At 41.9% G+C, this 13,272-nt stretch overlaps 1 protein-coding gene across 2 annotated transcripts in view; it reads left to right on the forward strand.

Moving 5' to 3' along the window:
• The window catches only part of ABCA4 (ATP binding cassette subfamily A member 4), a 129,617-nt gene that overhangs the window by 59,807 nt on the left and 56,538 nt on the right, over positions 1-13,272 (forward strand). For both annotated transcript variants that reach the window (XM_060773968.2, XM_060773969.2), the window contains exons 15-18: positions 1,076-1,298; positions 3,274-3,495; positions 4,904-5,108; positions 10,265-10,363. In XM_060773968.2, coding sequence (XP_060629951.2) covers positions 1,076-1,298; positions 3,274-3,495; positions 4,904-5,108; positions 10,265-10,363 — 749 coding nt within the window. The remainder of the gene's footprint in view (positions 1-1,075; positions 1,299-3,273; positions 3,496-4,903; positions 5,109-10,264; positions 10,364-13,272) is intronic.

Genomic DNA, 13,272 nt, shown 5'->3' on the forward strand with positions numbered 1-13,272 from the left:
AGGTCACCTCTCTCTGCTCCCATCTTCTCGCGAATGGCCAGTGCATATGCCTTCTAGAACAAGAAAACCACAAAGAGTGGTCATCTTGGCTTAGCAGATTTGGTCACACAGTCAGTAGATTAGGTTTTGTCCCCCATGAGTATGGGGAATAGGATAGACGCACATATGATGAGGGAGCTATTAAGCACAGAGACCCAAAATGCTTTACTAATAAGACTGGGCCTTTCCACACAGCCATATAACCCAGAATATCAAGGCAGAAAATCTCACAATATCTGCTTTGAACAGGGTTATCTTGAGTCCACACACTGCCACATATCCCAATTCAAAGCAGATAATGTTGGATTTTATTCAGCGGTGTGAAAGGAGCCTTTGGATCTATAAAAAAAGAAGGAAAAAACCTCACGACAAGCAAAATATGTCAGTGTGTTTTCAAAGGCTTTCATGGCTGGAATGATTAGGTTGCTGTGAGTTTTCTGGACTGTATGAACATGTTCCAGAAGCATTATCTCCTGACATTTTGTCCACATCTATGGCAGGTATCCTCAGAGGTTGTGAGGTCTGTTGGAAACTAGGCAAGTGAGGTTTATATATGGTGGAAGGTCCAGGGTTCTTTCTCCCACCCTGGACATTCCACAGATATATAAACCTCACTTGCCTAGTTTTAAACAGACCTCACAACCTCTGAGAATGCTTGCCATAGATGTAGGTGAAACGTCATGGGAGAATGCTTCTGGAACATGGCCCTGGAGCCATGGAACTCACAGAAACCCAAAATATATCAGGTTTTTTTTTAAAAAAAGTACTTTGGCTAGAAATATAATAGCTTGTATCACTTAGAATGGAAGAGAAGAATGCCTGGAATATCAAAAGGTTAAATAAACATTGTTTGGATTGCAAGAGAAAGAAACTATAAATATGGCAATAAATCCTGCTCTGCCTTTCTGCGTTTGTACCATTTGGACATCTCCTAGATTTATAGTCATACCTATATGTACACCTATAGCTAACCTCTTTTTGTGTTGCTGCTTGGAAATGGTTGACATCACTCCCATTCTGTTTCTTGTCTGGGCAGCTTCATGGTTACTCTGACCCGTTCCTTCCCCATCTTCATGGTGCTCGCTTGGATCTACTCCATTTCCATGATGGTAAAAAGCATTGTGCTGGAAAAAGAAATGAGACTGAAAGAGGCCATGAAGAACAGAGGGGTCACGAATGGAGTGATCTGGTTCACATGGTTCCTAGACAGTTTTATCATGATGGCTGTGAGCACCTTTCTCCTGACGGCCCTCATTATGGTAAGTATCACCTCAGGGTGGGAGTTGCTGGGGGAGGTTCTCCCAGACGTGCCGTTTTACACTTGCATGCAGATATTGCCAGGAAACAGTAGGAGCTACGCATAAGAAAAGGAGGAGGCATCCTGGAGATCTGGCTTCTTCTGAGCACGTAGCAGCAGGCACATTCCTTTAAGGAACCCCCAAAGGCAGCATCAGTGCTTGACAGAGACTGATACATGCACTTCGGAGACTCATGAGATTGCCTTCCTGACAGTGCCTCGGGTTGAATTAGTCTTGACAGGTCACGTTTTAAACATTGCATTCACTCTAAGAATGCCTCTAGTATGGAGGCAGCACACACATACATAAATAGAGGCTTTTAAAAAAAAACCCACTGTGAGCTTTAAGATCTGCAGAGGAGAGCTTTTTGTTAGTTCCACCACATTCACAGATGCTACACCCAGCCTATGCAACTCCCCTCCACAGAGGATCCAATTGGCTATTGTCTACTTCCTTTCTGCCAGCAGGCATTTGATTTTTAACTATGAGACCAGTAGTGTGTATGCAAAGTGGCATGCTGTATTTTTAATATTTATAAGAAATGATGTCTTAAATATTCTTAAGTGGTTTAACAAGTATTGTCAAAGGCTTTCATGGCTGGAATCACTGTTTGTTTTTTTTCCCACCGAAACACATCATGCAACGTACGGGGCTGGAGTTAAAATTGCTGGAAGAAACATTAACAGCCTTAGATATGCAAATGATATCACTTTGATGGTTGAGGAGCTGAGGAGCCTTATTATCAAGGTGAAAGAAGAAAGTGCAAAAGCTGGGTTGCAGTTAAACATGAAAAAGAAACCAAGATTATGGCAACCGGACTGATTGAAAACTGGCAAATAAAGGGAGAAAAAGTGGAGGCAGTGACAGACTTTGTATTTCTAGGCACAAAGATTACTGCAGACACAGACCACAGCCAGGAAATCAGAAGAAATTTACTTCTTGGGAGGAGAGCAATGAACAATCCCGATAAAATAGTGAAGAGCAGGGACATTACACTGTGGCAACGAAGAGCCGCATAGTTAAAGCAATGGTATTCCCTGTAGTGACCTATGGATGTGAGAGCTGGACCATAAGAAAGGCTGAGCAAAGGAAGATAGATGCTTTTGAACTGTGGTGCTGGAGGAAAATTCTGAGAGTGCCTTGCACCATAATGAGAAGACAAGAAATCCTGGAGAAGACAATAATGCTGGGGAAAATGGAAGGAAAAAAGAAGAGGTGCTGACCAAGGGCAAAATGGATGGATGGCATCCTTGAAGTGATTGGCTTGACTTTGAAGGAGCTGGGGGTGGCAACAGCTGACAGGGAGCTCTGACATGGGCTGGTCTATGAGGTCACGAAGAGTCAGAAGCTACTGAACAAATTAACAACAACAAGCCTGTGTTAGTATCGGAAGTAGATCTGATGCAAGACGTCAATTTGCCATCCTTCTTTGATCTAGACAGGCTTTACTATAGTTATCACTTCACTTTTCGTACCACTCTACAAGGGATGCATGTTAGTTTGCTTGCCAAAAGTGATGCAATACCTATAGTAATGCATGCCTAGGAATGAGGCTATAGCCTTCTTTTTCTCCTAGACTTGTCAAACCTCCCAAGAACTCTGGGAGATTTGTCTTTTCCTTGCTCATCCATCAAAAACCCCATTGGGTGACTTTGGGCAAATCATAATCTCCCAGTCTTAGAAAAAAAACCCAATGGCAAACTTCCTCTGGAACTTGCCAGGAAATCCTTCAGTAAGGTTAGAATAAATGGGAGTTGTCTTGGAAGCACATAACCACAACAATTGCCATGTAAATGTTCAAACTCAGTTTAGGTGTAACCATGAACAAGAAAGCACCATCAATAGAAGAGCTCCAAGTAACCTCTGTTGTATACAAAATGAAAAGATGTGATGAATTGAACCTTTCTATTTCTTTCCCTTCACTTTCTCAATGCAGCATGGGGAAGTGCTTCATTACAGCAACCCTCATCTCCTCTTTCTGTTCCTGTTGACCTTCACCACTGCTAGTATCATGGAGGGCTTCCTACTCAGCACTTTTTTCTCCAAGGCAAATATGGCAGCTGCTTGTAGTGGAGTCATCTACTTCACCCTCTACTTGCCTCACATTGTCTGCTTTGCGTGGCAGGATCGTCTGACTGTTAACATAAAGATTATGGCAGTAAGACGCCTTTCTTCCTATCACTCTTTCTTGCAACTTGTTGTGTTTGTTGAGAATTACACAGATGTTTTGTTATGTGTCCTTAACATCCTGAAACATTTTTGTTTGCTTTTTAATTATGTGAGTAGTTGCCGAGGCTCAGTGCTTCCATCCTTAGCGTTCTACTTAAAATTATTAAGTTGGAAGGAACCCACAAGATCACCTAGTGCAGTAGTTCAAGATCTGTGGGTCCCCAGATGTTTTGGCCTTCAACTCCCAGAAATCCTAATAGCTGGTAAACTGGCTGGGATTTCTGGGAGTTGTAAGCCAAAAAACCCGGGGATTCACAGGTTGAGAACCATTATTCTAAAGGTTTCTTGTGAGCTAGTGATTACTTCAATCTCCTGCTGATGCCAGAAATCTACTATGACAGTCTCCCTGACTGGTGGCCATCCAGTATAATTCTACTAAATATTACTCTCCATCATTAAAAAAAATACAGCTGATCTGTCCCAAGGAAAGTCAAATTATAGAACTTAATTAAGCAAGTGGAAGCTTTATGTTGCTGCATCATATATGTATTTTTATTTTGACACCAAAATCGCCTCAAGACACCAGAGAAAGATCTACCGTGATCAGAAAAATTATAATGTCAATATGTTTCTCTGCTTTAATGTGAAGTTTTGGTAATAAATAAAGAGATCCATATTTCAGGCATGCTTTTTCATTCAAAGCTCTGTGAGGAGGAGTTGCTTTTTTTTTTTTTTTTTTTGTTATTTTCCCTTCTACACCGTGGCTGCTTCCCCCCCCCCCCCCTTTACTAACAATAGCCTGAAAGGAGTCAGCTTACCTCTGAGGTGCTTGTGACTATGTGCTTGTGACATATTCATCCCCCTCCTTTATGAACTCCAACTTCTTACCTTGGATGGAAGCCTCAACCAAAACCTTAAGGAGGCAAAACATCTGATATAAGATGACCTTCTGTCAGGTTGGGACATCATTTATAATCTTCGATAAATATATTGAGCACCACCAAATCCTGAGAAAGTTAAGGAAAAGCATGCACCCCTAGTTTAATTAGGTTTTTTACCAAGCCAGTTAGATGTAGTGGACTAGGACTAGGAGACCCGGGTTTAAATCTCTGCTCAGTATTGAAACCTACTAGGTGACCTTGGACAAGTAACGCTGTATCTGCCTCAGCGAAAAGCAAAAGCAATCTCCCTTGGACAAATCTTGCCAAGAAAACCCAAGTAAAGGTTTGCCTTTTTGTCACCATTAGTTGGAAATAACTTGAAGATACACAACTACGATTGGTTTTGATGAGATCCTTCTTCCCCTCATGCATTTTATGCCATATGTTGATTACAGGTTATTTAAGATAATCACCATCTTCACAACTGATCTCATATCATTTGCCATCCTTTTTTAGAGCTTTCTGTCACCTGTGGCTTTTGGGTTTGGTACAGAATACTTGTCACGATATGAAGAGCAAGGACTTGGGCTTCAGTGGGATAACATCCGAAACAGCCCACTGGAAGGAGATCAGTACAGTTTCTTGTTCTCCATGGAGATGATGCTTTTGGATGCTTTTATATATGGATTGCTTGCATGGTACATAGACAACGTGTTCCCAGGTATGACTATCCATTTTGCTGTACCATTTAAATATAAGTGGGAATAATGATATGTTCAAGAATGTATGAGACTAACGATAATATAGATCTTATTTTGCATAGTAATTGATATAGATACAGTTACATTAAGCCTAATTAAGCATTTATTTGGAAAATAGAGTGTTATATATAGTCTTTAGGCACAATCTAGAGCTAAAGGGGATTAACTTCCATTAGAAGTGGTAGAATGCCTGTAACAGCTATATCCAATAATAATAATAATAATAATAATAATAATAATAATATCCATCCGGGGTGAGAAAGGCAGGGTAGAAATGTTGTAAATAATAATAATAATAATAATAATAATAATATCCCGCCTCCATCTCCCCGAAGGGACTTGGGGTGGCTTATATGGGGACCAAGCCCAATATAAACAAAAGTTACAAAGTAATACAATTAAAAACATGTAACAGTAAAATATATTAAGACAGTAAAACTAATAAAATGTAAGACATCATAAAACATAAACCAAACATCAAACATTCAGTAGCCGAGAAAAGTGGGCATGTGTAGATTTGAGACTAATAGGGCAGGTCAAGGGCTTGTGCAAACACAAACTGTAGGGCCGGGACTGGGGATAAAGTGCTGGAGATCCAATCAAAAGATTAGGGCTAGGCAGACTTAATCAGTAGATAAAACATTATTCAAAGGCACATTGGAACATCCAAATCTTCAAGTCTTTCCAGAAAGTGGACAGGGTGGGGGCTAATCTAATTTCCCTGGGGAGAGAGTTCCAGAGCCATGGGGCCACCCCTGAGAAGGCCCTCTCTCTCGTCCCCACAAACTGTGCTTGTGACGAAGATGGGAGCGAGAGAAGGGCCTCCCCAGCAGGTCTTAGCGCTTGCATTGGTTCATAGAGGAAGATACAGTCATGAAGATAAGCAGGACCCAAACGTTTAGGGCTTAATAGTAATAACCTGCACTTTGAATTGGGTTATGTTTACTTGTGAGTGTATATTTACTCACAAGTAAATGTCACTGAATTCATGTAAATATGATTTTGTTGGTTGAAAACCTTTATTTTAAAGTCACAGACTTAGCTGCTAACCTGCTAAGCTTCTCTATCTGACCTTCCTGATTTCGCCACCTTAAAAACTCCTTCTGAGAAATGAAGACACTGGATGTAGCCTGGTGTCCCAGGAGGGAAGAGGTCTGATGAAAAATGGATTACTCACCCACCTTCAGAATCATATCTTTGGATCTAAGCCATTATAACATAATTCCCCAGAAAAAGCTAAAATAGCAAGAGACTAACTCAGCATTTTAAAAAGCTGATGGTAAATGCTAGGTTTATATTAGTTGAAAAGCTGCTCAAAAACATTTTGGTCATTTATATCCAGCAGTGGAGCATTTTGGTCCCTCTTCCTAATATTATAGTTCTTTTCTCCAACCGAACATCACCTATGATCAACTTGGGAAATATTACACAAAAAGTGAAAGGTCAAAGACTGCTGTCTGCAAATAGCCAAATTGGGCAAATATTTATTTTCCTTGCCATTTGAACAAAACAGAACCTTGGACAGTTTCAGTCTGGCTTCTCCTTTAATTTATGACAGATATAGAATAAAATAGAATCGAATAGCTTAATTATCATTGTACATTGTACAATGTAATTAAATACTTTCTCCAGCACACATCACAAAAACAATACACCTATCCCTTCACACTCCAACCACCACTGCACAGTCACCAATGCTACATTTAGAAGCTTCTTTTGCAAAAGCCCAAAGTTACCTTATGCTCTTGAAGTGGGTCAGACCAGAGCTATCAGGGCCAGCCCTACTACTTACTAGGAAAAAAGATGTGGATATCTCAGGCAACTAATTTGGTTGTCCTGGCAGGAGATCAAATGGCTCATTATTGAATCTGTTGCTGTTATAATTTTATTCCCCAGAAATGGTGACGAGGTGAGATTTCTGCTGTACTTGTAAAAAACCACTCTTGTTGCATTGTTGTCCCATCCTTTCTTTGTACCAGATTCTGTTTTGATTTCCCTGTGAAAATTTCATTTTATGTATCACAGGCTTGCATTTCTGGACTTTGCCTAATTTTTGTACACATTTGTACTAACCCACAGTTAGCTTTCATAGATGCATTACTACATTAATATTTCATTTCTGCAAAACATACCGCACACCTTGCAGTGGGTTAAACCCCTGTGCCGGCAGGACTGAAGATCAACAGGTTGCAGGTTTGAATCCGGGGAGAGCGCAGATGAGCTCCCTCTGTCAGCTCCAGCTCCTAATGAGGGGACTTGAGAGAAGCCTCCCACAAGGATCGTAAAACATCAAAAAACATCCGAGCATCCCCTGGACAACGTCCTTGCCAACAGCCAATTCTCTCACACCAGAAGCAACTTGCAGTTTCTCAAGTCACTCCTGACATGACAAAAACAAAACAAAACCTTGCAATGTGTAGATTTCTAAGGCAAGGTGTGAAATGAATAATTTCACTGAGAACTGCAAAACTACTCCACCTTTTTCCTCTCATATTCATGTACCAAGCCAACTTGGCTGACTTTATGTGACAGTCATGAGAGTATACCAGTGGCTCCTCTAATCTCAAGAAGCAAAATCTCTTAGCCTGACTCTGAAAAGGAGAATTATATTCACAGAGATATCCTCCACCTGGCTCCATAAACATCACATGGGCTATCATGCTGCAAGTATTTGACAGTGAGATAAGCATTCATATGATTTGACTAGACTTGGAACATGAAGGTCCAAATGACAGATTTCTTCATTCTGTCATTTTCAACTCCTTCTAATTCAGGGGTGGGAATCACGTCGTCCTTTGAATGTTTTCATCCCATCTCTACTGTAGTTCTTGCCAGTGTGAGGAAAACTGTTAGCTGATCTTGAGCTTTGGGTTCCCACCACTGCCCTAAAAGTCTGCTGTGGTTATTTTATAGGAGTTTCCCACAAGTGCCAGATCAACTGTAGCTCAAGCAAAGACGTCCATATTGACTGGCTGAAATGGATGAGGTGTGACCTCTCTGCACCTCCTAAAAATACACCAACATATTGTATGCTGTTTGTCTGCTGCTATGCAGACAATCCTAAAGACTAGCCAGAGGGTCTATTTTATAACAGTGAATGTGTCTCCTTCAAGGAGAGAAACTAGGCATTCCCTGCAGTTCAAGAAACTTGTCTATCCGCATATTATATAACTTGGAAAGCCAAAACAAAGCACCACGAAAGATCTTATCTCTGGAATGAAAGCTCACACCTCATCACTGCCTTTCAGCTTAAGACAGTTTTCTAAAATCAATGCTGCTTAGCCCAAGGCTGTTTCTGGGTCATGAACAAGAAAACGTTGTGTTAAAAGAACTGCAATCTTGTTCCAGTGCAAGAAACGTTCATATCTTCCCAAGGCAGAAACAGATACAGGTGTCTCTTTGCTCAGTTTTGCCAATGAAAGGGACAAAATCCTTAGTTTAGAAATGTCTGTGCTCAGATCAGAACTTTGGGAGCTCAAAATGCTAGTCTGAAAGAAGAGGCAAGTTTTATTAACCTCTGAATTAAAACGCAGGATGAAAAATAATTTCAACCCCAAAGTATCCTTCCTTCCAGTCTCTTGCTCTCAAAACATCCCCTTCATTTCCTTTTAAAGACTTACTAATAGTGGTGAGAGCAATGCAAGCAGAAAAGGAAGGAGGAAAGTCTGTTTCCAGTGCAGTGTGTCAGAATCGAATTTCCAGGATCTCATGGGAGTTATGGTGTTACCAAGTGATACTGATTATGCTAAATGGGAGATGGGATAATTTCATCTGCAATAGCGCATTCATTTCTGGGATTTTGGGAGGATTTTGCACACAAGAATCAAGGGTCCAGATCAGGCATGGGCAAACTTTCTAACTTGGGGGGCGCATGGCGGGCCAGAGTGGGGTGGGCAGGCCAGAAGGGAGGAGGTCCTTCTAAAATCCCCTCCCTGCTCTTTTCTCCCCTTCCTCTTCTCTTTTGGAGTCAGAAAGTGAAGTAAAAACAGTAAACGTTTGGATCCCAAAGGGGTTAGCCTTGGTCAGGATGAGATGGTGGACAGGAGAGAAAAGGTGAAATCTCATTCCCTGCCATTTGAATCCATTGCTCCCTTGTGCCCTGGTCTCTAGAGCAGCAGAAAGTCAGTTTCCCCCCTTCTCCTCCTCAATGGGGCACCCTTTTAAATATTGAAACATGTGTCTCATGTTTCCTCTCTACCGTTTCTTCTCCCAGCTAAATATCCCCCAGGAGAAAAAGAGGAAGGAAGGAAGGAAGGAAGGAAGGGAAAGAGGGAGGGAGGGAGAGAGAGAAGGATGGAAGGAAGGGTGAAAGGGGGGAACGGAAGGAGGAAAGACAAAAGGGAGGGAGGGAGGGAGGGAGGGAAGGAAGGAAGGAAGGAAGGAAGGAAGGAAGGAAGGAAAAAGAGAGGGAAGGAGAGAAGAAAGAGGGAAGGAAAGGACAAAAGGGTGGAAGGGAAGGAAGAAGGAAGGAAGGATAGGATGGTGAGAGAGAGGAGGGCCTGAGAAAAGAGCCCAAGGGACCTCATCCAGCCCCTGGGTCTGGGTTTGCACATAGCTCGTCTAGACACTTAGTGCTATGATGACATATAGGTTGGTTCAAAGGCAACTTTTCTTAATCTAACAGATCTGTTAGGCTGTCTCCTATTGCTTTCAGCCAGCATTAAGATTATGGGAGTTGTAGCAGGGTGCTGTGTTGGGAAAAATTGATACAGCTATTAATAAAATAGTTGAGCATGCTTTTTTCCCCCTCTTACAGCCTATCTATGAAGTATTCAACTCTTCCCCAGGCCAGGGATAATGTAATTCCTTAATTAAATGTAATGTTCAGTTTTGAAAACACAAAGTAATCTGAAACCACATGGAATGTGTTTTTTCTTTTCTCCCTCCCCTGCTTTGAAAAAAAAAGAAACCAAAACATAATCTTGAGAGCGGAGACTGGTCTGTAAGCGCTGTGGTGGGTGGCTGCGCTTTGTTCCAACTTCTAATGCACAGCAATGTTGCTTGCTAATGAAATGCCGGGCAATTATTGCAATGCAAGATTTGCATAGATGAGGCTCTTCCCCATGGCAAAATACAAAGGCGCTTTACGCACCCTACCAACTTGTTTTTGTTTCAGGAGACTATGGGATCCCATTGCCTTGGTATTTCCCTCTGCAGCAGTCTTACTGGCTTGGGTCAGGACACCCAAAGGCTGAGAAAACAACAACTGCAGATGGTGAGTTATGTGGAAAAACTGGTGTTCAGAAATAACTTTAGAACCATTGATCCGTTCAGAGGTGAATGCACTCTTGCATTCATTACAGGAGCCATTGAAAAGATTAGACACAGACATACAGTGGGAATCGGAGCAGGTGGCTTTGAACTCTGAGTGGCCCGCTGTTAGTCGAGGGCTGTTGGAAAGGGAGTCAGGGTTCGGTCTGAAATCTTTCAAAAGCTTGCTGAATTTGACTGGCAGCCTGAGACTTGGGTGTCTCCTACTGGTATGCCTAGAGATAGCTGACAAGGGCTGTTGTGACAACACTGCAGCATATACCAGTGAATGAACAGGGTGTGAGACTGAACTCAACTGGGCTGCCACTAAAATAACACGTATTTATTTATTTCTGCAACTTCTTTGTCATTGATACACAAGTGGAATCATTTTATTCACCTATCATAAGCGGGATCAAAACACAAAAAGTGGTCAGCAAGTTTGCAAGCGATATACTTGTACCAGGCCTGAAACTGCAATTCCCTCACGTGAAAATTATGTTTTTGGGTGGGATGCCAAATGAATGGAAACAGTCAGAACCTCTGTGACCTCTGAGCTAGAAATTTGGTCATACAGTCCAAAGCATGTGGCATCCAAAGCAGAAGGTGGGGAAATTTGGGGTCCCTGAGGTTCTTCAAATTTAATGCCAAGCATTCTCATTGATTGCATGAATTCAACCTGGTGGTCAAGAGACAATAAAGTAATGGCATAAAAAACAAGGAGAGCCATAGGTTTTTCCAGCCACATTATGTGATATTCTCAGGCTATGATGCTCACAGTGACACTGTGAGTTTAACACAGTGTTTCTCAACCAGGGGTCAGGACCCCTGTGGGGGTCATGAGGGGGTTGTCAAAGGGCTCACCAAAGACCATCAGAAAACATGGTATTTTCTGTTGGTCATGGGGAGTTCTGCGAGAGATGTTTGGTGCAATTCTATCATTGCTGGAGTTCAGAATGCTATTTGATTGTAAGTGAACTATAAATCCCAGCAACCACAACTCCCAAATGCCAAGGTCTATTTTCCCCAAACTCCACCAGTGTGCACATTCGGCATATTGAGTATTCGTGCCAAGTTTGGTCCAGATCCATTATTGTTTGAGTCCACAGTGCTCCCTGGATGTAGGTGAACTATAACTCCAAAACTAAACGTCAATGCTCACCAAACCCTTCCAGTATTTTCTGTTGGCCTTGGGAGTTCTGTGTGCCAAAACCGGTTCAATTCCATCATTGGTGGAATTCAGAATGCTATTTGATTATAGATGAACTATAAATTCCAACAACTACATCTCCCAAATGACAGAATCAATCCCCCCTGAACCCCGTTGTTCATTCATTCAGTCGCTTCTGACTCTTCGTGACCTCATGGACCATCCCACACCAGAGCTCCCTGCCCACTGTCACCATTCCCAGCTCCTTCAAGGTCAAGCCAGTCACTTCAAGGATACCACCCATCCATCTTGCCCTTGGTTGGCCCCTCTCCCTTTTCGTCCTCAACCCCACCAGTATTCAGATTTGGATGTATCAGGTATTTGTGCCAGATTTGGTCCAGTGAATAAAAATACATCCTGAATATCAGATATTTACATTACGATTCATAACAGTAGCAAAATTACAGTTATGCAGTAGCAACAAAAATAATTTTATAGTTTGGGTCACCACAACATGAGAAACTTTATTTAGGGGTCGTGGCATTAGGAAAGTTGAGAAACACTGATCTAACATGTGATGTAGTGCATTCCAAATTTCACTTCCTGGGATTGTGTCCTGACTGACATAGCATCTTTTCAACCTGTGGATATACCTGGTCACTCATTACGTTTTACACACAATATTGGGTCCCACTGGTTGATTATGTAGGACAGCCATCCTCAAATTGTGGCCCTCCAGATGTTTGGGCCTCAAACAAACAGCTGGAGGGCCACCATTTGAAGATGCAGGTGTAGGAGTTGCTCTAGAGCAGGCATGGCCAAGCTTTGGCCCTCCAGGTAATAATAATAATAATCATCATCATCATCATCTTTATTTATACCCCGCCTCCATCTCCCCAAGGGGACTCGGGGCAGCTAACATGAGGCCAAGCCCAAAGATACAATACAGCAAAATAAAATACAAAATGCAAACAACAAACATTTCCTAACAGGTAGGCTGTTAGGAAGTGTGGGAGTTGAAGTCCAAAACTGGAGGGCTGAAGCTTGCCCATGCCTGGCCTAGACTGTGTGAGTTGATGTAGTGTGAATGCATAAGCAAGATATTAAATCTAAAGATCATGTTTTATCAACAACTCCATTAGGGGTTGCAAAAATACTTTTTGGGCAAAAGACCCAGAATCCCCGTAGCAACATGCCCACTCATTACAGTGTCAGAAGGGGCATTCTGGATACTGTAGTCCAAAAGATAACCTTCTCAAGCTCTGGCTCCATTGCCTTATCAAAGAATTTGACCACCTTGGTAGTTCTACTATTTAGAATAGTTGCATAAACATCCAATTTCTTTTGGATTTGCATATCCAGCATCCCAAAAGACCATAGTAACGTGGAGTGGCTATACCATCTTGAAGGGAAAAGAAAGGCTGCTCTTTGCCAAGTTATTCTCCTCATCAGCCATGTGTCCAATTCTCAGCAGATGAAGGCACTTCTGAGACAGCAGGGGACTAATCCTCTCCATAAACACCCTGAAACCTCTCCCACCAGCATCATCCCAATCTCTACACATGTTAGGGTCACAGCAAAAGAGGCAACAACATTGTTCTCTTTGAAAGGGATTTTCATTTTGTTTCAATCTCAGCTGAAAGTACAGCTTTCCCACTGGACATACTGTGATAGGAATTTTGAAGGACAGGGGATATATCTGGTTATTCCTATTGATATCTCTT

This window comes from Anolis sagrei, chromosome 4 (genome assembly GCF_037176765.1).
Source record: "Anolis sagrei isolate rAnoSag1 chromosome 4, rAnoSag1.mat, whole genome shotgun sequence".
Lineage (NCBI taxonomy): Eukaryota > Metazoa > Chordata > Lepidosauria > Squamata > Dactyloidae > Anolis > Anolis sagrei.